The following is a 27567-nucleotide window of genomic DNA, read 5'->3' as shown; positions in this document are numbered from 1 at the left end:
TTTTAATATAATAATAATACGAACAATAATAATGACAATAGCAACAACAACAATAACAATGATAATAATGGTGATGATGACGATGATGATGGTGTTGATGATGATGATAATAATAATAATAATAATAATAATAATAATAATAATAATAATAATAATAATAATAATAATATAGTAATAACAATAATGATGATTATGATGATGATAACAAGAATGTTAATGATAATGATGATGGTGATAATAGTAATAATAATATCTAATAATAATGATAATAATAAAATAACAACAATAAAAATAATAATAATAATATATCAATAATAGTAATAATAATAATAATAATAATAATAATAATAATAATAATAATAATAATAATAATAATAATAATAATAATAATAATAATAATAATAATCATCATCATCATCATCATCATCATCATAAATTCACTATAATTTCAAAACCTAACTGGCATATTTCTGAACTACTAGCTATCAACACAACCCAGAAGTCCCAATCACGCCTTATTATCCCCTCAAATTTTATTGTGTACTTAATACCAGATATCTCCATGGCCACCGGAGGCTTTTTTAGGGTTTGTTTCCTTTGCTTTCTTTGATTTGACATAACAGATTAAAGAATTATTTTAAATGTCTACAAAGCACTCCATCAAAATGGTCGGGTACCAACTGGGCAAGCATACATACAAGATGGCGGCTACCAGTTCGTACCTGATTCCCATGCCCAACCATAATAAAGTCAAAGTCTAATTATTTCCTATTACCAAATCCCTAACTAAACATTTTTGTTAATGTTTTGAAATCTAATATTTTGAGTGTATAAATATCCTCAACACGGCTTTTTGTTCTGTACTAAGAGCTGTTCACCGTTACGTTAGGACGGAGAGGCCTTCCGAAAGCTCCTCGTGCTAATGGAAACAATCCAAATATTCCCTCAACTAACCCTAAGTAAAAATAAAACCTAGTACCTTAAACTAACCCTAACAGGAAAAACAAACACCATAGCATCTTTACTAAGACCTGCAACAACAACGTTTCCAACCATTAATCCTAAATTATAGAAGTAGAAGAAAAAAAAGGAAGTGTCAATTGCCAAAGGTAGGGACTTAGATAAAATTTTCAAAATTGCAGGATCTTTTCAAAATCTATCTCATAAGATCAAGCTCAGCATGACAATTCAAATGGTACCAGTTTCATGAAAATCGGGTAAATAGTTAAAAAGTTATGTAACAATAACTAGGTGAAAAATGCGCCTTATATTCCTTTGTAATTTATTCTTGAACTTTGTGACCAAGAAACGGTTGATTTCGCACTCAAATGTCAATAACTTTTATAAGGTTAAAGTTCACTCATTTATTTTTTCGCAGACAACTTCAGAAAAGTAGTGAGCTTAAAAACAATGGACATTAATTATTTTTGGACACCTCTTCGTAACAAAAAGAACAGATTACATAACATTACATAACACACTCCAACGTCAAAGAAATTGGATTCACGATAACTTTGTCCCTATTTATGCTACACTGATAAAATTGGTATCAAATTAAATGTCTAAAAGAGAAGCATAATCTACCGAGGATAAATTTTAAGTTTCATTGAAAGAACAGAAGTTCAAATACTCAAATAGTAGCAAAAAAATTGCTATATATAACGCAAAACAATGCCATTCAAAATACTTAAAATATCGTCATTTTGTAATCTTAAGCACACTACCCAAGCAGGTATAATATAAGAATATCAAGATAAATTCTATGTCTGCAAATAAAAGATAGTTTATAGGTTCTCCTTTCAGTTTCTGTGATATAGTGTATTATATTGGCTTTGATTGATCGTTAGACAATGTCTGGAGTTCGAATCCATCTGATAAACACCTTCACCCTGGCAACTAGCTTTTTACACAAATCTAAAGAATAATTCAGAAGCCCCCTTAGTGCCACATGTGGCTGTCTATGTCCAAATATATTGGTACTCTACAGCACCATTGATTAAGAAAGTCAAGCAATGGTGAGGGTGATCATAGACTAAATGGGTGACAACAATTACAAAACGTGCTCTGCGTGTCCTTGGATGAGGTCCATACACTTCTGTAAATAAGAGCCTGGCCATAGGCAGCATGCAATAGACTTTATAAAAGTGTTTGAGCAAAACGTATGCCTAACAGATGACATATGCTGTATAAGATAAGAATAAGGGTTGATATAGCCTGTTGAGGGGAAAAAACGGAACGTATAGCACATCAAGTAAAGTGAATTCATGGAAATGTGCTATATAGTTGTGTAAAATACAAAAAATGTATTTCAATCTCCGTTTTTTTTTTAATTTCTAATAGTATTTTTTTCTATTTATATATATTTTATGTGTATTGTATTATTCATCAGAAGACAAGGGCATTGTTAACTATGACAAATTAAATTGTGGGCCATCATTTGTACAAAGTTACATAGCATTATCAAAATCTTTATTATCATCATCATTATTTGTTAATTTATTATTATTATTAGTACTGTTATTATCATCATCACTTTGACAAATATTGCTTTTACTTTAATGTATAATCATGGAAATTAGTCCTCAATATTAAGGTCAAAGTTTTGTTCTGCTAAAAAAAGACATCAATTATGGATCCACTAAACAGTTTGTCAAACTCTTCCTCTGTGTGTGTGATAATTTTAAAGTTAAGCCAGAGAGAGAGAGAGAGAGAGAGAGAGAGAGAGAGAGAGAGAGAGAGAGAGAGAGAGAGAGAGAGAGAGAGAAGAGAAGAGAGAGAAGGAATGAGGAGGAAGGAGTGGAGTTGGAGGGAGAACAAGAGAAAAAGACTGACTGAAGGAGGAAGAACAGTGGAGAAAGACGGAGGTGGTGAATTAGATTGGGGGGGGGGGGGGGGGAGAGAGAGTAGGTAAGAGAGGGGAATAGAGACGGAGAAGAAAGAGGAGATGAGTGTGAAGGGAGGGGAAAGAGGAATGGAGAAGAGAAAATAAAAGTGAAAGGGAAATGAGATAGCCAGAAGGAAGGAAAGGAGGAGGACTGGAAGAGAGAGAGCAGAAGGAAGGAAAAGAGGAGGACTGGAAGAGAGAGAGCAGAAGGAAGGAAAAGAGAGAGAGGAAATGGATGAGAGAGAGAGAGAGAGAGAGAGAGAGAGAGAGAGAGAGAGAGAGAGGACTGGGGGCTATTTATAGAAATAAATTACAAAGAGAAAGAGAGATTTTATCCATTTCCGGTAATGGATCTACTTTCGATTTCGGGTAAAAGCTCCCGTAAATTCAAAATGGCTGCTGCTGAAATAAGGGTACCCGCTTTAACGCATCTCAAAAGCAACTTTACGCATCGAGTTAAGACCTGAATTGGGTCTTATTTAAAGATTAAGATGCAAACCTAGTTGTACTAATAAAAATCTCATATGTACTCGTTTTTAGCTCTTAGTAAATGGCCGCTACTTTTTACCTATTTTTTACATAACAAAAAGAGAGAGAAAACTTGTTTGGAATTCAACGAAAATGATACCACTCAATAAATAAATTCATCCTGCACAAAATGAGACCTAAAATATCAAAATTGATGCACAAATGAAAGAGCAATCTAATTTTTACTGGAGGTCACAAAAAAGCAGCCTCAAAATCTGGTTGCAAGATTGACGCGATAACTGAGGCTATCGGGTAAGCGCTGAATCGGGAGATATCGAAGTGCCTACCAAAGGAGTGAGTCCTTGGTAGTTGACGGTTCATCAACTGCCAAGACGAATTAAAATCATATCAAAACAAAAATTACTGTTGTTTTCGGAAAAAAAAACAACAGGACAAAATGGCATAATAAGGAACATTTCACTTAAAACATTTGTGGCAGTTAATAGTAAATAGTTGACGATTTGCCAAATGGCAAGGTCTGTGGCAAAAAGAGGAACGGAGAGAAAGAGAAAATATGAGAAATAAAGAAAATAAGTATGAGAGTAAATATTAGACGTCGGTCTGTGGCAGTAATTAGTAGATAGTTGAAGATTTAACAACTGTCACAGTCTGTGGCTAAAAGAGGGAATGAGTGAGAGAGAAAGAAAGAAAAGAGAAAACGAGAGCATTTCTACCAATACTAATAACAATGAATGCATGTGTGTTTGAGAGAGAGAGAGAGAGGAAGAAGGGGAAAATGACATAGAAACACACACAGAGAGGAATAAAGGGCACAGAAAGTGTGAGAAAAAAATGAGAGACAATGAAAAAGAAGCGAAAATGACAGAGAGAAGAGAAAATGAGAGTATTAATTAATATTAATATATCGATAATATCACTCTGTGACAATACATCAATTTGTGACACTAACATTCCTCCGCGGCAATTAAAAGTGCACATGTATAGTTGAACTGACACGGTCCTTGACAATTGACAAGGTCCTTGGCAATTGACACTACCAAAAAAAAAGTAAAGGAAGTGTCTAGGGAGACTAAAATTTTAGTCTCCGTTATCCTAGTCCTAGCCAAAATGGTTCGTTTTGGCTAGGGAGACCAAGATTTTGGTTTCCCAGCATAAAACAGTATTTTCCTTTATGAAACTGTTTCTTTCTGTTTAAGAGGCTTTTTGCTTCTTTTTATTTTTTGCTTGATTGGTTTTTGGGTTTTTTAATTTTTAACATTTTTTATTAGCTAATCTTGTTGTAATTTTTATTTTTAAAAGCTTTGACATATCATGCACCCCCCCCCCCCCCCAAGAAAAATAGAAAAGTCAGGAGAGAGATTGCAAGTTATCGGCCGTCCAACAAAAATTAATTTATTTTTTTTTTCTTTTTCTTTTTAAAAAAATTTTTTTACTGATACTTTTCCATTTTTGATAGGAAGACCATGATTTGGGTCTTACAAAGTACAGCCGTATTTTCATTCGTTTTCATTTATAGAACTGTTTCATGTTTTGGAGTGGAGTTGTTTTTCGTTTTTTGTTCTTTATGTTGTGGAGTGTAGTTGTTTTTTTTTATTGTTCTTGTTTTTTTTTAGGCTGTATAATAATAGCATGCCAACCCCCATTCTCACCAAAAAACAAAAGATAGAAGAGAGATTTCAAATTATCAGCTGTCTAACATAAAAGTTATTTTTATATTCGTTTTCTTTCTTTCTTTTTTTATATGTTTTTTTTTTTTAATTTTATTTTTTTTTCTTCAATTTTCTCTTAGTTTCAATAATTCGTTTACTTTTGAGAGGGAGGGGGGAGGGGCTGGGTATTATAGTTACAAAGCCTTTTTAAAAAAGCAAAAAACAAAACAAGAACAGCAACAAAACCAAACAAGTATTAAATAAATATAAGAAAAAAACTCGCCTCTTCAACATAAAGACACAGTTCCATAAACGAAAATATGGTTTTACGCTGGGAAGCCAAAATCTTGGGTCTCCCTAGCCAAAACTGGCTAAAAGACTAATTGAAAGAGATGCTAGACCGAGGTGCTTTAAGAAGGCCTCCCGTTAGGACTTTGGGGCACTGGCACTTGCAGCAGCTCATCAACAAGTTCAAGGCTTGTGTCCTAGGTACCAGGTTATTAATTATTAGCTAGTACGGTCCATTGAATTTTAGATTCAGTTCAGTGTCAAAGTGGTTTTATCTGTTAAATTTAAATTGTAGAAGTTTACCGTTGTCCTGTCACTGTACCAACTTCTAAATTGATTGTAATTGTATTTGTACTATAATCAATCAGTAGACCAGCCAATTCTTTCAGTCTCAGCTGCAATTTTCGGAAACCTGCCACTTCTTATTATTTATATGTAGTCTTACATGACTATAACTATGCCCTAGTACTAGTACTAGTTGTACACAGCATTCTAATCTCTGACTCTGGCTCTGGGCTGGGTGTTAAGTGTTATTGAAAGTGTTGTATTGTCATTGTAGTGTTCCTTTGCTCCTCCATTGACAGTGCATCCATATTTACAGTTACAGGCCAATTATTTGCCCTCTGTTGTGCAAATGCAATCCACAGTTTTCGTTATTATTATAGGGTGTTTATGTATTTGGTCATAGCAAAAATAGTGTTACAAAAGTTATGCATCATTTTATCTCTGTTGCTAAAAATTGTAAAATAAACGATGGTGATGGGCAACTGAAATTTAAAAACACAAAATAGAATTAGCATTAAAGTATTAAAGATAACACAATTTATAGAAAGACGTGATTATTTGACAACAGTAACACTTGACACTAGTCAGCAAGGTACCAAGTTCGATTCCCAATGAGGGCAAGGAAAAAAATTGTTTTTATTTTATTATATTAAAAAATGCATTTTATATACAGTAAAATTACTTTAAACCGAAAGAAGCTAAACCGAAAAATACCTTAAACCGCAAAGAATTTAATAAATTGTACTAGTTTCTTCATTATCTTTGTACAAATTCTTCTGATGAACCGAAATACTTCTAAGCAGGACTTTCTTTAAACCGAAACAACTTGAGAGCACCTTCCCTCTTTCTCTCTCTATTTTTCTTCAAAAATTTGGGAAGGTGGCCACACATAATAATGCCCGGCAATATTAAACAAAGAGCGAAAGTGTAAGATGAGGGTGAGGGTATGGGTGGGGTTGAGGGCTAGACAAACACTTCAATCACTGCACTTGGGCTTGGCCATCACCACAATCGTGCAGACTGGAAAAGGAAGACAACGGGTGACTGGCAGGCGAAAAAGTAAGAAAGAGGGGGAGGTAGGGGTGTATCAGGATGTTCTCGCTCTTGTGTTGATGCTTTGGAACTGACTGGATTTTCAACACGACAATAAGGGGGGGGGGGGGGGTGTCGACAACTTACCATTGACATGCCATTTCATTTCCACTTTGTTTAAATGTGTATGTGAGGGTGTGAAAGGGGCGGGGGGGGGGGGGGGGGGGTCTATGTAATTAGGCCTTAGAACCTAATGGCTTTTCAACAAAAGAGGGGGGTGTAGTAGACAGCTTAGCAATGATATGCCTTTTCATTTTCATTTCACTTCACCTCTGAGTAGCTGCGCATCATTCATTATCAATTATCGCACACAACTTTTGATCTTATTTTAGCTTTACATTTTACTTAAAGATGTTTAAAATAAAGCACTGTACTTATTATACGTTAAAATAATTTAGCAAGACGGGGAGATATGTTAAAAAACACGGTATCCAGACTCAACTTTTTCAACAATTTTGAATGGAAAAACAAAACCCCAAAAATATTTTTTAAATACATCCAAAAAAAAAATAAAAATAAAATAAAATTTTTAAAAATTAAAAAAATTAAATGGTTACCAAGACGGCATTTATTCAACAACGTTGTTTAAGGGGAAACAACCCGTGTTGCGATTAAATGAGCAATTAAATAGTACCACCCTTGAAAAACATCGCAAAACGGGAACTTGCTTTAAACCAAAATGTCTTTAAACCGAAATGGTTTAGAAGGTCCCCAAAATTTCGGTTTAAAGTAATTCTACTGTATTTATTATTCTATTTGTTGGTTATTGTTATTTGAATTTTTAAAATACTTTAACTCAAGTAGAACTCGGGGGCCCATTCATCAGGAAAAGCATAAAAGGGTCAGTTAAGCGCCCGTCCAGTAATGAGGATGAGTTGGTCTCTGTGTGTGCATGTGCTAGACTAATGAGTTTATAGATAAAATTATAAGTTGATAGCCTTGCTTCCTCTCGACCACTTGACTATTCAATGTTGAAAGATGGCTGAAGTTCTAGATACAACTTATGGAGAGTTTTGTTGCTGACGCATACTTTTTACTTTTTAAAAAAAGTTATTTTTCTATAGAAATGTTCCAGTAATCTGTCATGGTACTGTTTTAAAAAATTGCAAAAAGTACAGGTTTCATAACATCTTACTAAGTTTTCTCTTTCTCAGTAATATCTTATTTCCCTTTAAGAAAATGTAAAGGTTGTACCATAAATTATCGCTATTAGCTCCAAAAAAGGAAATTTTCTGGGATGTGTGCTAAATGTTGATATACTGCTCGGCGAGCTGCCATTGTTGCACTGGTCAGCTGTAGCAACTAGCCACTGTGTGTGTAACTTCCGGAATGGGCTGTAGCATCACATAAACATTTATTTTCATTTCATATAAAAGCCAGAATAAATCCACAGATTGAGACAATCACGTTATTGGCTAATTTTGTTTATACTTCTGTTTTAATAAATGGGGTATTTTTAATATAGAGAATACCTCTATCAGAAAACATCAGAGTGTTTCCCTTTAAAGTTGGATCCTGTAAGACAATTTCCATAATCTGGGCATATGGGTAGATTCCTGCGGGGATCTTCTCCATTGTTTTATTCTTTCCTTAGACATCTATGGCTTAAGAGAGAGTTGAAGACCCAAACTCTATGCCCATCTAGTTAGCTGCTCATATAATATGTGCCATTTTAGCCTCTGATTAATTTTTTTTCTATGGTTGTGTAGCTCTTGATCTTAGGGCATTGTCTAAATTTGATGTGATTCTTTTTAAATATATTTAATTTTGAGATTCATTTCTGAATGTTAAGTTAAAATTTGGATATTTAACAATGTTTCAAAGACTCAAAAGTAGTCCTTTTAAATTAGTCTTCAGTGCAGAAGCACTTACATTTTTATCACTTTTTTACGTGACACATATTCACTTTCATCATAGCAGATTTTGATAAAATTATTTAGAAAATAAATAATTTTTTGAATGGACTCAAATCAAACACCTGTCTTTTTTTTTTTCATTTTGCTTCAGTCGTGAGATCCTCCAATCTGCTGTGATAAATTTGTTTTAATACTCTACACAAGTGCTAAAAGAAAACAAGAAATCAAGATGCATAATTACGCGGTAGGCACATTTTATTCTTCTCTCCACGAAACAATTTTATATAAACCACTTCAATGGGTGCGGGCCATTTATATTTCCATATTATATACACAATGCAAAATTTACTGAAAATATAAAAATACCACAGGATAATTAAAAATAATAATTTAGAAAGGGGGTGAAATACATGCCCTTTTTTTTTTGGTTAGATATAAAGCTTTTAGCTTGATTGTGATTTGAATTCAAATCATCTGTTTTGTTATTGTATTTGTGATGTGTCTTGTTTTCTTTGTGGAATCATTACAGGGCACAACTGCCCAACAAGATACCCGCTTCTCTGACAAGAAGAAGAAGCTGATGAAGACGATGAAATTCGGTGAAAGTCTGGAAAAGAAGGTGAGTTACTGATCATTGCTTATATGTAGGTTGTGTCATCTGGACTTGAGATAGAGGTTGATTTGTTTTAAAACTTGAAGATTTATATAGAGCAATATCAAAGTGCTTTACAAGGAGTCCCTAGCCAACAGCAACACTTATGATGTGACATGAAGCCTTTAAGGTGATATTACAGTTATTTTCATATAGAGACGGCGCTGTTAACAGCCAGGTACTCATTTTTACATCTGAGTATGGTGAGAGAATGAGAATATGAGTACAGAGTAAAAGAGTCTTTTCCAAGGACTCAACTATATGCCACCGATATCAGGATTTGAACATTGGACCTATGGCCAAAGGCAAGTCCCATATTACAAGAGCACATAGCCGCACTAAGCTTAGCGTAACTCTTCTTGTATAATAATTTATTGTAGATAGAGCCATTCATAGCTTATTGCTCCAAAACCGAACCCGCTCCACAGCATCTGTAGAGCAGACTCTTAGGTCAATGGTCAGTGCAGCTGGGCCCATCCTGGCATTCTCTTAAGGATGTGCTCCATCGTCTGCTCTGGGCATCCACATCATGTACTCAAGCTAGTCTCAGCCAGCCCCACTTCCAGCTGTTTTGCCCGTGCTCTGTTCAGTGTTACCCATTCATTCCAGGGGAGCTCAGTTCCGTAGGGCAATTTTTCTCTCGGATCTTCAACAGCTTCATTTGCATGATTGTCCCACTCCCTCCATGTGGAAAGTCTGTATACAGCTTCATGATCAGGGCTGAAGATAGATAAGTTCCTGGGGTTTTAATTTCATCTCATCATCAGTGCTGATGGTCAAATGTTGACAATGGTATTGTATAACAAGCATTGCTATACTTATTGTGTATTAGTTTCATATCTCTTTCTCAGGAAACTATCATCATCCTGTTGTACTGATCACCTTAGCTTTTCAACTTCTAATCTCTGATTCACAGCAAAGTCACGTAAAAAAAAAAAATATATATATACAATGCTTTTTGTGTCTCGTTTATTAAATAAATCATCTCATCAATTCATGGAAACTGGCTGGGGTTGCCGACCTCCCATAGTGGGCAGGGAGGTACTTGCTGTCTCTTCTATCCTGTATCTGTTTTCCAATTGCTTTCTGTCTTGGAATGAGATTACTTAGTTTTGTCCTTGGCTGGGAAGGAAACAGTCGAATGTATAGTTATAGTTTTGGGAGATATTTTATTTCCTTGTAAATCAATTCTCTCTTTCTTATGTAGTATTTTTATTTTGAAATATGATTTGTAAACATTTGAGTATATTCCTCACAGTGTGCTAGTGTCTGGGTGAAACTTTTAGTGATCTCAAAGTACACTAATAGTGTGCTCTCGGAATCTACATCCGTTCCCTATTTGAGCCATTCCCCCTTTGTCTTACTTTTTCCTCAAGTCCTTTTAATTGTACATCTAGAATGTTTTTACGATCCAATTTTCTTCCTTTTTACTGGCGCTGAAATGACCTAAATGTGTTGCAAGCATCGTAAAACCCTAAAAAACAAACAATTCATGGAAATCATTTACTTTGTGTGGCTTTGTGGTATAGTGGTATGACACTCATTTTCGGATCGGAAGGACCTGGGTTTGAGCCTAGCTTGACACATAATTGAGTCCTTGACATAGACTCTTTACTCACACTGTCACCGTACTCAGGTGTAAAATGAGTACCTGGCCGTTAACAGCGTTGTCTCTGTCGAAAAAGATTGCAATATCGTCTAACAGGTGTCATGTTCCGTCCTCAATGTTAAATGTTGCTGTTGGCCACGTCCCCTTGTAAATTTCTTTGAGCACTTTTAGTGGATATTGCGCTATATAAAAGCTCCATTTTTTTCTATATAATTGGACATGGTGGTTTATTATACTGTAAAATTAAGTATACAAACCAACAATTTTCCTTTTTGTAATAGTAAGAATCTTTCTTTTCTCAGATTGACATGACAAAAGTGAATGTAGACAGTCTAAAGCCTTGGATTGCTCAGCGTGTCACTGACTTGTTAGGAATGGAAGACGATGTTGTTGTTGAGTTTGTTTACAATCAATTGGAGGAAAGGGTAGGAATTGTTTTGTTTGTTAGATAGATATTTCTTTTTTCTTTTGTTAAAAGGGTTTTATGTATTCTTTATTTGATCATTTCCCCATTTTATGATATTACTGATGTATATTCCTGAACCTATTGTTCTTGAAGTTTCCCTTCTATCTTCAGATTATATGTTGAACAGGTTGATGTACGAATGAGTGTTTTTGGTATAGATGAATTTGGAAACCATGTCCGTTACTTAAGCCATATGTGACATGAATAAGCATTTTTGGGTATAGTTTAAGTTTTGTGCTATTGTGCTACAAAAAAAAATAAAAATAAGAGAGAGAGAGAGAGCTAGGAAATGCGTTTGAAATTAGAATCATTAGTTCTAAATTTAAAAAAAAAAAAAGAGAGAATAGGATTTTAATTTTTTATCACGTTCTCTAAAATTCTAACAAATTTTAAATAAAGCAAGATTTTTCCTATCCACAACACATTGGAATAGGTATATATTAAAAAAAAAAACAATTAAAAAATATTGATAGAACAAATCCAAACCAAAGCGTGTAATCAAACAAAAGAGAATATAATAAAGAAATATCTCATTCCCCGTTTGGTACTTTTTTTTTTTTTTTTTGGTGTGATTAACTTGCGGTGATAGTTTAGTTCCCCTAAGCACAAAGATGTGTGTACTTATTGTTGACTATTTCCCTCTTAACATCTAGAGAAGAACTCTAAAATCAAATTGGCCTTGCAAGCATAAGTCGCACTTTAAGGAGCTCCGCCCCGGATGCCCCAGATTTACATAGCTTTGAAAGCCAGATTGTCTCTTTTCATCTGGCATCAACATGACATCTCTCAACGGTGGGTTTGTATCTAAACTACTATGAGTCGTTTGTACTTATCATGAAAAAAAAAAAAGAAAAAGAATTCAATCATCGGAGAAAAAAAACGATGCACGGCGGAAGAAAGAATAAAGGCACAGGTTTCACTTTACAAGAGTGAATGTTTTCTGTCGTAGTACAGATTCATTATTTAGAATTTATTAATTTTTTTTCTTCCTTTCCTCTTTGGTGATAAGGAGTCACATTAGAACCAGTACAAGATTTTTGTTTGTTTATCTTTGTGAAGTATAGGGGAAAGCATAATTTCAGTTACAAAATTACACCACTCCAGTATTTCATTTTATTTTATTTATTTATTTTTGTTCTTTCCAATATATCAGTGGCAACTTTTAAATTTTAATTTTTTTGTTCTTTAGATCTTTTTTTTTTTTTAACCCCAACATTATGACAATTTATCCTTTTGAAAATTAAAATTTTAAAGAAATGCGATGATATTTACTCGGAGCGGAATAGCATGAAAGACCCTGGGGTGATGTACAGAATGACTTTTACTCTGTCTGTTCTGCTTGGCATTGGTATTATGTTGAATTTGTTCCATCTTTTGATTAATGCTTACAGTATGAATGAGTTTGAGTTGAAAAATTAAATGTTTAAGATTTATTGAATAGAATAAATACGCTTTAGTTGTCCTCAAGTATTGTTTTTCTCCTAGAAATTTGACATGATAATGTAAAAGATGTTTAAAAAAAAAAAAATTTCATTGCAATTGATAAGCTTAAGAGTTCTATGCTAGTTGGATGGATGTGTATGTATGTGTTTTGTGTACATGTATGTGTGAGTGTGTATGTATGTGTGTGTGTGTGTGTTTATGATTAAGTGCTGGTGTTACTGATGGGGCACATCTTTTTTCGCAGACTGTAACTGTAACACAGGACTTTCAATTGGATGGATATGACACATCGGCCACAGGTTTTATCACCAATCCTCATCCTGTTGTGTTAAAGCTCCTCTTTGACTCTCAAGGTCTCCAATGAAGGGGATGAAACATGATGGAGTTCATTATTACTGCATTCTTATTAGAAAGAGCATTGTATTCCTTTTTTTTTTAATGTTGTGAATTAAAAAAAAAAATGGTTATATGATTTGGTAATATCAGGTTTTAATGTAATGATTATTTGTTAATATTTGTATAAATTTGAAATGTCAAGAAATTTGGAAACTATCAATTTGACTGGTCATATCTGGTATAAATTGTCTTTTAAGTTCATTCCTATTAAACTACTACAATATGTGTCTCACCATGTCAAGATGGTATTATTTTGAGTTAAATCTGATGCTTAAGGATTGGATTTGGACTTAACACTGAACACATAAGATTATAAACAAGATGAATGCATACCTGCCGAACTTTCCACTTTTGTGGAATCATTCCTATTTTCATTCTTCCTTTTCTACAATTCTCGCATTGTCTCTAAAATTCTGATTTAAAAAAATAATAATGTGATGCTGGTAAGAATTTTAAAAATGGAGGGGGAGGGGTTAAAAAGGTGGATTTTTTTCTTTTTAATGATTGCCAAAAAAATAAGTAAGTAGGAAAATTAAATGCACTCCCTTCCCCATTCCATTACCTAATACATCTGATATGTAGTTTTATCAGCTGTGTCCGAATACTGTCTTTATGTGTTTGGTGGCAAAGTTGGTGATCATTTCGATACTGAATTATCCATTGTTAAAAAATTCCTATTTTTTTGTCTCAAATTCCTATTTTCTGACGTTCTGATTCCACTTTTGTAATATGAAGGGTTGGTAGGTCTGAATGCCTTCCTGGAGGGCAGTCAGATTTATTTCTTAAGTTTAGAAAACTTTTGAATGTCTTAATTCTGGTAATATTGACACAAATTGTTTCCTCTGGTTCATTCATTCCATCATGATACCGGATTGACGTGGTGGGCAATATATGTATCAACACTGTCAGATGATAGGACATTTCATGGTTAAATGGTTTTATTACATTTTGATTCTTGAGTAAATGAATCCAAGGTGGTTATTGTGTGTTACAATTAACTTTTAGTTTATTTCACGACAATTACTAGAGAAGCCAGTCACATTGTCTTCTTAGATGTGTTTATTTTGGACAGGTATGGTTCCAAAACTCCCCCAACTATTTCCCCTGGCATGTTTTACTAATGCATAGATCGTCTTCCCTGCTTGTGTGTTGCAGCACCCAGATGGCAAGGAAATGCAGATCAACCTGACTGGTTTTTTGAATGGGAAGAACGCCAGGGTATTTGTAGCCGAGCTGTGGACTCATCTATGCAGTGCTCAAGAGAATATCACGGGTATTCCCAATGAGTTTTTGGAACAGAAGAAAAACGAAATCAAACAGAGACAGGTAAATAGTTTATTCAAAGGAGTTGATAGCTTTTGTTTCTCATGTTAACTCTTTCAGCGCCATTGGCCGCACTGTGCGGCCTGAGCAGAAGCTGTTCTACTGGCCATGGCTGCACAGTGCGGTCGATCTTGAAAGGCAAAAATAAAAATGTAATCCAATCCAACTTTCTACAAAAGTACTATGAATTGAGTCAATGGTATCATTTCTTTCATCAGAACATTCACTTGGCCCTTGGGGGGATATTTTAATTGAGATTTTGAGCCAAATTCGAATATTGCTTTGTCCTAGCTTGTCAATCTCATGCTGCCTGAATCATGTGTCAGCCATTTTGTGACTGAAATGTGAATATAGCCTCAACGCTGAAAGAGTTAATTTTCACCATGATAATTTGAGAATGGGGTTCAAAAGTATTATCTTTCTTGTGAATATCATAAATGTTAAGTCGTGCCATGAAAAAAATTTAAATGTGTTTTGTTCTTAGTAGTTAATTATATTTTTCCAAGAATCAACAAACTTTAAAGAACGTTTATTAAACAATATTAACGTAAGATATGTTTGTGCAAGATGGGGTTGGATACAGAATGACTCCCAACAAGGTAGACACTAGACCAGACGCTAGTTGTGAATGATACTACATTTACATTGACATTTCAAGTTTAGCTACTTGAATAGAACTTTCATTCACAACAGAATAATATGTGGTTATCAAACAGCTGATGATTTTCCTGGGGGGAGCAATTTCCTCCTTAAAAAAAGATTACATTTCCACCCAATCAGGTGTACTGGCATTGAGAGACTTGATGTGCAGTGGAACAAATAGGTGCAGTTTCCCACTCTCCAGAAGTTAGCTGGAGTATCAATGATAGTTTGTCATCTCAATAACTCTAAAAGTGGGGGTTAGTACAGAAAAATTGGAGCTTTAAAAATTTCCTCCTTTTCACTTTTTGTTACCATCAGCCTTCAGCACTGGTCAAGGAATGTTATAACCTAAAGCCTGTTTTTATGTGTGGCTTAGTAATCTTGGTGTATAGCATTCGTCTTTGGACTGGTAGGTCCTTGGTTCAAGTTCCCCTTTTAGTGCCAAAAGTTTAATCCTTGGAAAAGCTCTTACATGACATTCTCTGGTGTAAAATGAGTACCCGGCTGATGAAAAAAAATTATAATATCACGTTACAGACATCATGCCTAGTCCAACATGTTAAATGCTACTGTTGGCTCAGGACACACTGTAAAGTGTTTTGAGCACATTTGAGTATTGCGCTATATAAAACATTTTGTAGGTGATCCTCATCCAAATTTATTTGATCCAGCAAGAAAAAGGAGCCGATATTACATTATTTCATGCCTTTGTTATTCCATCAGGAGGAGCAAGAACGCCTTCAGGAACAGTTGAAGAAGAAGGAAGAGCAGATCAAGGAACAGCTGTCAAGAGAGAGAAGGGAATTGGAGAAAAAAGATTTAAATAATCTGTCCCCTGATCGACCAAAGTGAGTTGCTATGTTTGAGTTGGGTTTTCTTTCTTTAGTCTTATCTCTTTCTTTTTGCCTAAAAAAGAAAATTAGTTTACTTTTGTTATCAATTATCAGGTGCAGACAAATATTCTTGTATAATTTTTTGATATTACAGACATGCATACCATTTCACATTTTGCTGAATTATCCCCCAAAATAGCCTTTGAACCCACGATCCCATAAATGCAAGATAATATTCCGCATTTTTGCTATTTGATGTAATAACCACAGAGGATGTTTCCAAAAAGAAAAAAAAATAGTTAACATGGTCATAATATGTTACAGATGTTCAAATCTCGAATAATTAGTCGTGTTAGGTAGTTGTATTACAAGGTGATTTGTAGGAATATTAGTGGTGATATTGATAGTGGTCATTGTCTAATAATTAAATATTTGTGTCCTTATACACATCATTCCAGTGAGAGTCTTCTTACTTTAAACAATACTATTATTATACTATACCTATACTATTACTTAAGTTTTACTTTATCACATTTATTTACTTGTATTATTATGTTTATTGTCTGTATCATTACTGGCATTTTATACACCTGTACAAAAATTTCCTTTTTGGATTAATAAACTACATTATTATTATTATTATTATTATTATTATTATTTACTGCTATTTCTTGTAAATTTGTTATTAAAACATTCTTTCCTATTTCTGTTTGTTCTCAGGCCGATAGAGACAAATGGTCTAAAACCATCGGCTGACAGTGGGGACGGCACAGACGTCAAGGAGGAAATCAAGTCTGAACCAAAACAGGAAACCTCAGAGTATGTTTTTAGTTTTTATAAAGAGAATTATTACGTAAAAAATAAATTCATTTGATTATTATGACTGTGCAAAGTTGTGAGATTTCTCTTTTCACAAACAATCCCCCCCCCCCCCCCCCCCCCCCTTTCCATTTTTTTTCTGCAGTTAATACTTTTTTTTTTTTTTTTTAATGAGAGAAAGAAAAAGAACTATAAATAGTTTTCATTCAATTGTTATGAATTTTTATTGATTTGTATAATCTTGTGGTATGACCCTCGCTTTCGGGTCGGAAGGTCCTGGGTTTGAGCATCGCTTGGCGCAAAGTTGTGTCTTTGGAAAACTCTCTTTACTCACATTCTCTCACCGTACTCGGGTAAAATGAGTACCTGGCCGTTAACGTTGTCTCTGTCCAAAAAGAAAAAAAAAAGTAATATTGCCTAACGGACATCATTGTCACGTCCTACATGTTAAGTGTTGCTGTTAGCCGGGGACCCCTTGTAAAGCGCATTGAGCACGTTTAGTGGATACTGTGCTCTACGTCTGTCATCCTTTATTTACCCAGCAATCAACCACAGCCTGAAGGGGAGGAGAAAACCGAGGAAAAGGAGGAGAAGAAGGAAAAGTCACCTGAAAGACGAAGGGAAAATCGTGATAAAGACCGAGAAAGGAGGAGACACTCGAGGTCACCCGACAGACATAGGCCTAGATCTAGAACACCAGACAGACATCGAAGGGACAGGGACAGGGACAGAAGGTGAGATGGAAATAATGATAGGCTTGTTTTATTTAGATTATGTCAGACCTACCTAGTACTATGAAAAATTTGTTGAAATACGAATTTTGGCTCCGGTTACAGAACTGCATTCGACTCTTTGACTCCATAAATCTTGTAATCAGGCCTTTGGAACATTTATGGATCATGCTGGAGGCAAATTGTTTATTTCTAAAGCTATTTAAAGTGACTTATGTTTTTTTCCCCCCTTGGAAACTACGAATTTTTGAAATTTCAAGTTTGCAGCTATGTTATGTCTAGTTGATTCTTCTGTATTCCCAGACCTGCCAATTTCCGGCTATTTTCCCAATTTCTTGTAGTAATTTATTATCTCAGAAAAATGTATTATCGTCATTATATCATTATCATCATAATATCATATTTTCTCAAGAACTTTCCAGAATGTTGTATCTGAAAAGTGAGCAAGTCTGCATTCCTCATCGTATTTATCATTTACATTTTTGTCCTTCCTATTCTTTTGCCTTTGATTTTTTTTTTTTCCCCTTTCTTTTTTTAACCTGCCTTTTCTGTGGTGTGGAAGACTTGAGGTAAAAAAATTCAAATTTGTGAAATGTGATAAGACAAACATTTTGTTTCTTAAATGAGTACGAGAGATGTTGCATTTCAATATTCACATTCATTTTTCATTCTAGCTATATATATATATTAATTTTAAAACAAAAATGAATATAACAGCTTCAAAAAATTAGAAAATGCCAAACTTGGAACGTGCCTTATGTTTCTCTGCTGTAGATATGTGTTTTTTTAGTTATGTAAAATCTGTTTACATTGTTTTTTGTTCTTCATCACTGGAGAAGGGTTTTGAGCCCGAAATGTTCCATGTTTGGTATTTTGTTTTTGTTATATTCATATTTGTTAATAACTTTTCAATAGTCCACAGCTTTATCTTTTTGACTTATATTTATCTTTTAAAGACCAGACCATGGGCATCGTCGTTATTCTCCCCCTAGAAGGAGATCTCGTTCACCAAGAAGGAGATCACCTCCTCCCAAAAGAAGATCCCCACCCCGACGCTCTCCTTCTCCCAGAAAAAGATCTCCTAAGAAATCAGAGCCTGCTAAAAGAGAAAGGTAGACTTAAAAAATCTTCCCTGTATGACTTAGAAAGCAGTGAATTAAGGAAGCATACCTTATCTTTTTTAATATTTAAAAAGTGATGATGGTTGTGGCAACAGTGGTGACGTTGTTGTCATTGTCATCATCATCATTATAGATTTATTTATGTGAGTAAGAGTTTTAGCTCTTTTAAAAATTGTCTTAGAAATCATGTTACATGCGATCACTACTCTTTCATCACTGCTAATCTCTTAACTTTAACTTGACGTGAGCTTTTATATGGCGCAATATCTACTAAACGTGTTCAAAGTGCTGTACAAAAGGTCCCTGAACGAGACTGATGCCCATGAGGCGAAAATACATTTTTTTCTGACAGAGACAACACTGTTAACGGCTGGATACTCATTTTACACCTGAGTACAGTAAGAGAATGTGAGTAAAGAGGCTTTTCCAAGGACTCATCTATGCGCTGAGTGAGGCTCGAACCTAGGACATTCCAATCCTAAAGCGAGTGCCATACTACTAGACCACACAGCCGCACTGTTGGTATCGGGAGGTCTCACACTCGACAAGGAATTCTACGTGGCTCCTGGTTTCTTTTTTTGTTATACAATATGAACTGTAGAAAGATGTACGAGACAATTTATGTCCATCATGCAAATGTTATTTATGTACTATTCCAAATCTAAATTGTGTAACACTAAATCCACTTAAATTATTTATAAAGCAGTGAGAGTGTCTCTCTACAAGATTCTGGGGATAAGCTGTTGATGGCTCTGTTTTGCTATTTGTTATCAATGTATTTTAGGGAAAGATATTTGTTAACAATAATACAATGAATTCCAAAGTGTCGAGTCTTTGTCCTAATTTTGTTCATCCATTCTCCAGGTCAAGCAGTGGAAGTAGCTCTAGTGGGTCTGAAGATGAATCAGGAGTAAGTAGGATTGATTCTTTGACACGTTTCCTTCCCTCCATAACCTCTTAAACTAAGTTTGTTTTTCAAAGTTTAAAATGAAAGTGTTTCTCTGAGCTGTTGGAATTCTTGTTCCTTCTCATAAATTATTCTTTTGTCTACTGTGATCCGGTATGATATTTCTGGTTTCATTTATTCATTCATTAGTTGTGGCTTGAGTTTTACTGCCAGAATGATCTTCCTGAGCAAACACTCCTCATTTATCCAGGCTTGTGCCCTGCCTTACAAGGTGCTGGGTTAATTAAAATGAATAAAGAAATACAATGAAAAAAAAAAGGAATTGGAATTTGTTATGATTATATTTTTCAGTGTATTTCTTTTTTTAATTAAAAAAAAGAAAAAGAAATACAATTAAAAAAACAACAAAAAACAGCAATTTCAATGACTTATAAACAATAGACATTACATTTTACACACACGAAAGGAAAATGATTTGAAAATAAAAGATCACTAAGATGTTAATTTATGTTTTTTTTTGTTTTTCCAGAAAGAGGGTTCATCTCCAGAAAAGAGTGGAATCCAGCAGAGAAGAAATTATAGAAAGCATGACGAGGAAAGTGGGAAAGAGTCATCTTCTGATTCTTCTGATGATGGGGCTGCAAAACCAAGAAGGAGGCCATCTCCTCCCAGAGGTGAGATATCCCATGATACACCTTGAAACCCTATCTGCCTAGCAGCAGAACTATCAGGGACCACCAACCTGCCACCAATCACTGTCTAGTTTATTTTATTTTGTGTAGGGTAAGGGAGGTACTTACTGTATCTTCTATCCCCCTTTATCTGTTTTCCAACATGCTTTCTGTCTTGGTCTTGGAATGAGATTATTCGGTTTTGTCCTCGCCTTGACCGGATACCCTGGCTTGGAGGGAAACAGTCAAATGTATAGTTAGAATTTTGAGAGATTTTTTTTCCCCATTTAAATCATCTCTCTGTTATGCACTGTATTATATTTTATTTACATATTATATATGATTTGTAAACATTTGAGTGTGTTCCTCTTAGTAGGGGCCTGTGCTTGTGTTTGGATGAGACTTTTAGGTGATCTCAAACTAAGTACTTTGATAGTGTGCTCTTGGAATCTACATCTGTTCCCTATTTGAACCAATTCCCCTCTGTCTTACCTTGTCTTTGGTGTACTTTAATTGTTCTAGAACTTTTTACTATCCCGTTTTCTTCCTTTTTACTGGCGCTGATTTTACCTAAATGTGTTGCAAGCGCCGTAAAACCCTACAAACAAAGTCCTCCTATCTTAATAGATGAGGTCATTTTATGGAAAAACAAGTCTTTGAAGAAAGTTATGATTTTTAGGGTAAATTTTTAGTAATCAGTAATCATTTGAACTTTTTATTATTTGTTTGTTTTGTTTTCCAGCTGTTAGTATGATTAAAAAAAAAAAAATTAGTTGAATTATCTATTTTTAAAAAAAGCCTTTTGATCGTTAAGCACACAGTAAGGATATGATTCCACAGACTCTAGACTGTATCACACCCATGATTGTCAGATTCAAAACTGTTTGGGGCCCTTCCCTTGGCTCAATGGAAATATTGAAACCATATTTTAAGTAAACAAATTGATACATGATTAAAAATTTGGATTACTGAATTTGATGTAAGTATTGAATTATCGTAATGAACAGAAGACTTCAATTTTCTTTCTTCTTTTTTTTTTTCTTCATTTATTAGACAGGAGAAATGCTAGGAGTCCATCCCCCAGGAGACGCAGGTCCCCACCACCATATCGACGTCCTAGTCCAAGGCGGCAAAGTCCACCTAGAAGGCGATTTCCTTCACCTCCACGGAGAAGGTAGGAGTTCTCTTATGGCTGATATCACCTACTTTCTGTTTCTGAAGTAATGTTTTTTCGTGAATAATTTGTGGTTTACAGCTTCAAGTACGTCACTTCATTATAGTCTAAACAGGCTGGGTCAAGATCTGACTTTTTTTTCTTTTCAATTTATGAAATATCTTGTGGTTGCAGAGCTACCAACTTTTTTTATTTTGGGATTTTCCTGCTATTTACATACCTGCCAAATCTTACGAACTTTAGACAAATTTCATGGCCAAATATAAAATTTTATTGAAAATTCTGAATTTTTAATTCTTAGTAATACTTAAATATTAATAATAATAAAGATACTAATAATAATAATAATGATAAGAAGAACAACTACTACTACTACTATAATAATAATAATAATAATATTGTGGTTGTTCATACACAATTTCAGAAATTAGGAATTTCCTTGTCAAATTACGAAAAATTGACATAAAAATGACTAAATTTTAAGGGTTTTACAATAATCCTGATAGGATTTTTGAAATCCTTTCTTTCCCCACCCAAATTTTTCCTCAAATGGTATAGTGAAGTTCACACCAGTCATACATACTCTATTCTTTTAATGTCTCATTACTTTGATGCATTTAGACGAATGCACAAACAAGTGTAATGGCCAATATTCCTTTTTCTTGGAATGTAATAGAGGGTCTTAACTGAATTGCATCATTAAAACAGTGGATATGTTTGTGAAAAAGAAATTTAATTTATGTGTGTGCTGCTTTTGAACCCCCCCCCCCCCCCAAACCCCTCTCCTGAGATGGACCTTTTTTTTGTTATTGTTGTTGTCTGTTGTATTGAATGTGGCAATGTGGTCTTGTGGTATGACACTCGCTTTCGGATCGGAAGGTCCTGGGTTCGAGCCTCGCTCGGTGCATAGTTGAGTCCTTTGAAAAGGCTCTTTACTCACATTCTCTCACTGTACTCTGGTGTAAAATGAGTACCTGGCCATAAACAGTGTCAGAAAAAAAATATGTAATATCGTCTAACAGGTGTCATATCTCGTTCTACTTATTATGTATTGCTGTTGGTCACGGACCCTTTGTAAAGCGCTTTGAGCACAATTAGTGGATATTGCGCTATATATAAAAGCTCAAGCTCAAGAGTACTGGAAACGTAATATAATTTTTTCCTTTGTTGACTGTGGTAAGTCTGTGTATTGAGTATTGGAAATGTAATCTAGATTTTTCCTTTGCCTGATTCCAGAATGAGCCCAGTTCACCATCGAAGAAGTCCATCCCCTCGTCGCAGATCTCCTCCAAGAATTTCTCCAAGGTATTCCAATCATTTCTTCAAAGTCAAAGTTGTATCATTAGACTGGACATGAAGTTCAAACAAACAAAATAAAGTCACACAACTAATGTCATATATTATACAGATATATTCACCGTATATTTATGGAATACAGGATGTTATAAACCTTCAGTATATTTTCAAATCACCTGCTAAACGGGGAAAAAAGTAACTACAGAATATCTTTACTGGAGTTCAGCACTCAGAGCGGGGTCTGTCAATGTGTTAGCATAAAAGTTCAGTAAATCTTTGCCTCCTGAATTGGCAACCCTGATTATTATTATTTTATTTTCTATGGGAATTAACTTGATTTAAATTATAATTCTTTCTTTCCTTTTTTCCTTCTTCCAATTAATTTGTCTTATGTAGCATGAATGATGCTTGTTGCCAGGGATTTCGCATGTATGCTGCTTGTTGCCAGGGATTTCGCATGAATGATGCTTGTTGCCAGGGATTTCTAATTGGCTGATTTGATAATAGATAATAATTGTCTAAACTCCATTATATTTTTTAAATTTAGAGGCTTACTGATCTACAATTTCTGCATTCATTTTTTTTGCCTAATTGTGAATTACTATATTTATCATCACAACAGACGTCGCAGCCCTCCACGGTACAGGCGTCAGATGTCTATCTCACCAAGACGGCGTCGCTCATCCGGTTCCCCACCCAGGAGACCACCGTCTCCATTCCAAGCCAGAAGACGACGTCCGTCACGATCTCCATCCGATTCCCCTGTCAGGAGAAGACGGGCATCACCTCCTCCATCTCCACCTGTCAAGTCCAAAAAGAAGAAAGTCTCGCCTCCACCATCCGAGTCAGAGGATAGTTCAAGCTCAGGCGATTCCTCTCCATCTCCTCCTCCAGCCTCTAAAAGGCCGACCAAAGGAAAGGAGGCGCCACCTCCAAAAAGACCAGCTCCTGCCAAAAAACAAAAACCTCCCAGTGATGAGAGTTCATCGTCATCGTCTGGATCAGAAGATAGCGATGACGATTCTGGTTCTGACAATCCAACTTCACCTCCAGCCAAACAGTGGAGAGAAGCCACCCCTCCTCGTGTTGTCAAATCATCCCAGCGACCTAAACAGATTCCACCCCCCGACAAAAGGAAGCCGTCCCACGGGTCAAGGTCCCGATCTCGATCCCCTGTCAATCGACGAGATCGAAGACCTAGCCCTCCACAACCTCGCAAAAGAGCTGCTTGCTCAAGATCCCCTGTCCATGGCCGAGATAGACACGGCTCTCCGCCTCGTCGAAGAAGTTCCAGGTCTCCACCACATAGAAGGTCACCGCCGAGAGATGAATCATCAGGAAGCCGTCGACAGAGGAGAGATACAGACCCTTCAGATCATGAATTGGGCAGAAGAGACAGAAGACCTCGAGATGCTGCAAGTCCTCCAAGGAAAAGACAGGTCAGATCACCGTCACCGAGACACGAAAGGGATGGAGGCAGAAGAGATCAACGTAACAGGCGGTCTCCACAGCAAATGGAAAGACACAAGGAAGCTCCCAACAAACAAGACAAGCGAAAGGAGAAACGTCCTCCTCCTTCTGATAGCAGTAGTGGCAGCAGTTCCGATGAGGAAGAGGAGGAGGAGGAGGAGGATGTTGGTGATAAAGATTACAAAAATAAATCTAAAGCTAACCCATCCAAATCACCCGTTGATAAAAGCCGGCCTGGTAGACGACCTTCTCCAGGGGCCCCGTCCAAAAGGAGACATTCTACGAGTATGTCACCTCCCCCAGGTAAATCGTTGAGGCGAGATGCCAAGGACGACGATAAGCAAAGAACTGATAAACAGAGTCGTAGATCAGTGAGTCCAGCCAAACGTGCCGTATCCCCTCAGAACGGAAGGACTTCACCTCCTTCCACTAAACCTAAAAAAGACAAGCCTGTCGAGTCAGCTAGTAACAGCGAGTCGGAGGTAAGTTTGGATTTGTAGTGGATACAGTTTTATGAGTACAGTCTTATTATGGTATTCCCATTAGACATAGGAACTACTGTTTTAAAGGTGGATGGAGGTTGCCTCGGAAAATATTTTCGTACAGGGTGACGAGAAGTTATATATTTTCACCAAATCTGTTGTCTTTTCTATGACCTTATGTCTGTTGTCCCATCCATTTATGTTCTTGTTTGTTTGTTTTAACGGGTCCTTCAACTGGAATCTATGTTGTTTTGCTTGGATTTTAATTGGGATCTTTGCTGAGATTTCAATCTTTGAATATCAATTTTTTGTGGAAGAAATCATTGATTTTCCTTGAATTTCCTGTCACTGTCATGTGTATTTTGGTTGATTGAAAATTGTAGCCATTTGAGTGTATCCTTCTGATGAGGATCTTGAGCAAGCGCCAAAATTATTCTGATTACAAAATGTTGTTACCTATTGGAGATTCCTCTTTGCACCACATTAGATTTAACACGTCCAGGTTTTGTGATGGTAGGTTGCCATAGTTTGACAAATGTTTCTTTTCTTTTCAGTTGATAAATTTGAAACATATTTTCCTTTTCCTCCATTACCATTCAATGTTTAAAATATAAAAATTAATGACATCTTTCAAAACTGCGAGGTGTGTTTTATACCTGGCTAGGATTTAGAAAACCTTTAATGCTCAACTTCATACAATGACAATTGCTAGTCGTTATGGTTTTATATTTATTTATTTATTCCTTTTCTATAAGAGAAAAATATAAATTTTTCACTGTGACTATTGATTTGTATTCATATCTTGTGTCTCTGGCAGGGATCGGATTTCGACAATGCTTCTAAAAAGAAAAAGAAGAAGAAGGACAAGAAACACAAGAAGCACAAAAAACACAAGAAACACAAGCATAAGAAAGAGGTAAGAAAGACATTGAGATGGGAGTGACAATGAATTCCTTGTCACATCCCACAGATCCTGACTTTTTCATGGGTTGAAATCATTTTGACTCTTTAAAAATGTGTAAAGAAGTTTTCCAGGTTTGATCGGATTTTGATGAAGTCAAGAGAAATAAATTGTGCAAATATTGTTGTAAGTATCTTGTTTCTCTTTGGGCACCCAACCCAAGGCACAAGATTATGACTTAACTGAAATTGTGCAAATATTGTTACCTTACTTCCTTGTTTTTTTAAATTAATATTTTTTTTTTATTTTATTTTTTTTTTTTTTGAGCTTGCAATGCACAAGGCTATGACTTGACTGAAATTGTGATGATATCCAGATGTAGAATAAGGTCTCGTCAACTGGGGTCACTTTGCCTGAAGGGGCGACTTTGCCTCTATAGATTTGGACAGACTAGATTAAACCTAGTTTTGCAACAGTTATTTCTTTTGATGCAACAAGCCTGAGAATACTCCAAATGCTCCAAATCGGTTGAAGCAAAGTCATCCGGAGAGGCAAAGTCACCCCAGTTGACGGTTGTAATATCAGACTGGATACATCCTGGTTGAGTTACCTGCCTACTCTAGGGTAGGACAAGGTTCCTAACTACGTCCATTTCATTCCTCAACGTTTATACCTATTCTGTTGTACTTGGAAAAATCAAATTGTAAACATTTTAGCCAGAAAACTCGTCCTTCAAATATCAATAGATTGAAATGACCTCATCTTGGCAAAACCTGGCACTCCAACCCCTTTGTCACTTTTTCTTGGGGTAAAACTTTTATGCAGTCTTTTGATCGGTGCAGTCACCTGCCATGGAGGGCAGAGAGGTGACTTGCTGTGTCTTCTATCCTCCATACCTGTTTTCCCTTTCTTTGTAAAGGTTGTTCTGTTTTTGTTTTTAAGGGTTTTATGGTGCTTACGACACTATTAGGTCATTTAAGTGCTAGTAAAAAGGGGACTGGTTCTATGTGCCTCTATGTGGTCTAGTGGTGTGACACTTGCCTTTGGAATGAAATGTCCAGGGTTGGAGTCCTGCACTGTGTGGAGCAGCGCATAGTTGAGTCCTTGGAAAAGGCTCTTTACTCACATTCTCTGACTGTACTAGGGTTAGAAATTGTAATATCGCCTAACAGGAGTCATGTCTCGTCCTACGTTTTAAATGTTGCTGTTGGCTAAGGACCCCTTGTAAAACGCTTTGAGCATGTTTAGTGGATATTGCACTATATAATTGCTCTATTCTTTTAATTTTAATTATTTTTTCTATTTTATTGTCCATTCAAGACAGCAAATTGACAGTATCTTTCTCTTCCATGTCAGATATCTGAAAAAGGTGAGGATTTGGAGCAACGTCTGCGAGAAAAGGCCTTGATGTCATTGTTACACAGGAAGAAGACTCAAGCATCTCAAGAGCCAGACAACGATTCCGATAGTGGCAGTAGCAGTGGGGACGAAACGTAATCATGTTGATTCAGTATTAGAATTATTTTGAAATTATCTTTCCTTCCTGATGTGTGTGTTTCAATTTTGGCATGAATGACTTTGTTTTATAAATTGTGTTTTGGTATGTGTGATTGGTGACGTTGATGTTTGTGATTGAAGCTTCTGACTTTGTACTCCAAATGATTGGAGTATTGCATCACTTCTCTGATTTGCGTAGCAAAAACGAATGAATGGAAGCTTTATTTTGTTTTAATGCCAAAACGTGTATCGTAAATGATACAATGCTGTTATGGTCACTAATATTTCTCCTGGGTTTGTTTTGAATTTGTCCAGAGACGTGTAACGTATCATAGAAGGGATTGTCTGTTGTAAATACGCCTGTCGTCATTGGAGGGTTTGCATGGACTTCAACTCAATTGTAAAAATGTGCCAGGTTGGATTTTTCCTGGTGTTCACGTATTCTTGTTTAGTCTTTTCTTGCATTTTATCCAATTTTGATGCAATGCCATGCGATTCTCAGCTTGTCTGCGAATGGATTTGTTATGAGATGGTTTTTAACAAAAAAAATGTTCTTTTTGTAATTTAAAATAAATGTTTTTGTTTCACACA

At 35.6% G+C, this 27567-nt stretch overlaps 1 protein-coding gene across 4 annotated transcripts; it reads left to right on the top strand.

Annotated features, from left to right (window-relative positions):
- Positions 1-460: 460 nt before the first annotated feature.
- LOC144968176 (uncharacterized) lies at positions 461-27567 on the top strand. 4 transcript variants are annotated; one of them, XM_078906263.1, is made up of 16 exons: positions 461-586; positions 8695-8787; positions 9073-9162; positions 11107-11229; positions 14265-14435; positions 15798-15922; positions 16628-16726; positions 17269-17460; positions 18414-18569; positions 19443-19488; positions 20015-20159; positions 21210-21330; positions 22567-22635; positions 23249-24578; positions 25396-25494; positions 26836-27567. In XM_078906263.1, the coding sequence occupies exons 2-16, from the start codon at positions 8773-8775 to the stop codon at positions 26974-26976; spliced, it is 2922 nt and encodes a 973-aa protein (XP_078762389.1). In that variant the 5' UTR covers positions 461-586; positions 8695-8772; the 3' UTR covers positions 26977-27567. The 4 variants fall into 4 exon arrangements, with proteins under 4 accessions (XP_078762389.1, XP_078762388.1, XP_078762391.1 ...); XM_078906262.1 differs by lacking the exon at positions 8695-8787 and having other exon boundaries at positions 464-586; XM_078906265.1 differs by lacking the exons at positions 461-586; positions 8695-8787; positions 9073-9162; positions 11107-11229 and adding an exon at positions 11924-12062.

Source organism: Berghia stephanieae, chromosome 3 (genome assembly GCF_034508935.2).
Source record: "Berghia stephanieae isolate SIO BIC M18660-M18661 chromosome 3, UCSD_Bste_1.3, whole genome shotgun sequence".
Classification (NCBI taxonomy): Eukaryota; Metazoa; Mollusca; class Gastropoda; order Nudibranchia; family Aeolidiidae; genus Berghia; species Berghia stephanieae.
This window is presented reverse-complemented; position numbering and strand designations above follow the sequence as displayed.

Bases quoted from the DNA above. Each gene is read 5' to 3' on its own strand.
- LOC144968176 (XM_078906262.1), top strand. From the start codon at position 563: ATGGCCACCGGAGGCTTTTTTAGG. The intron at 9,163-11,106 runs GTGAGTTACTGA...TTCTTTTCTCAG, and splicing joins GTGAAAGTCTGGAAAAGAAG to ATTGACATGACAAAAGTGAA. The intron at 20,160-21,209 runs GTGAGATATCCC...TTCATTTATTAG, and splicing joins GAGGCCATCTCCTCCCAGAG to ACAGGAGAAATGCTAGGAGT.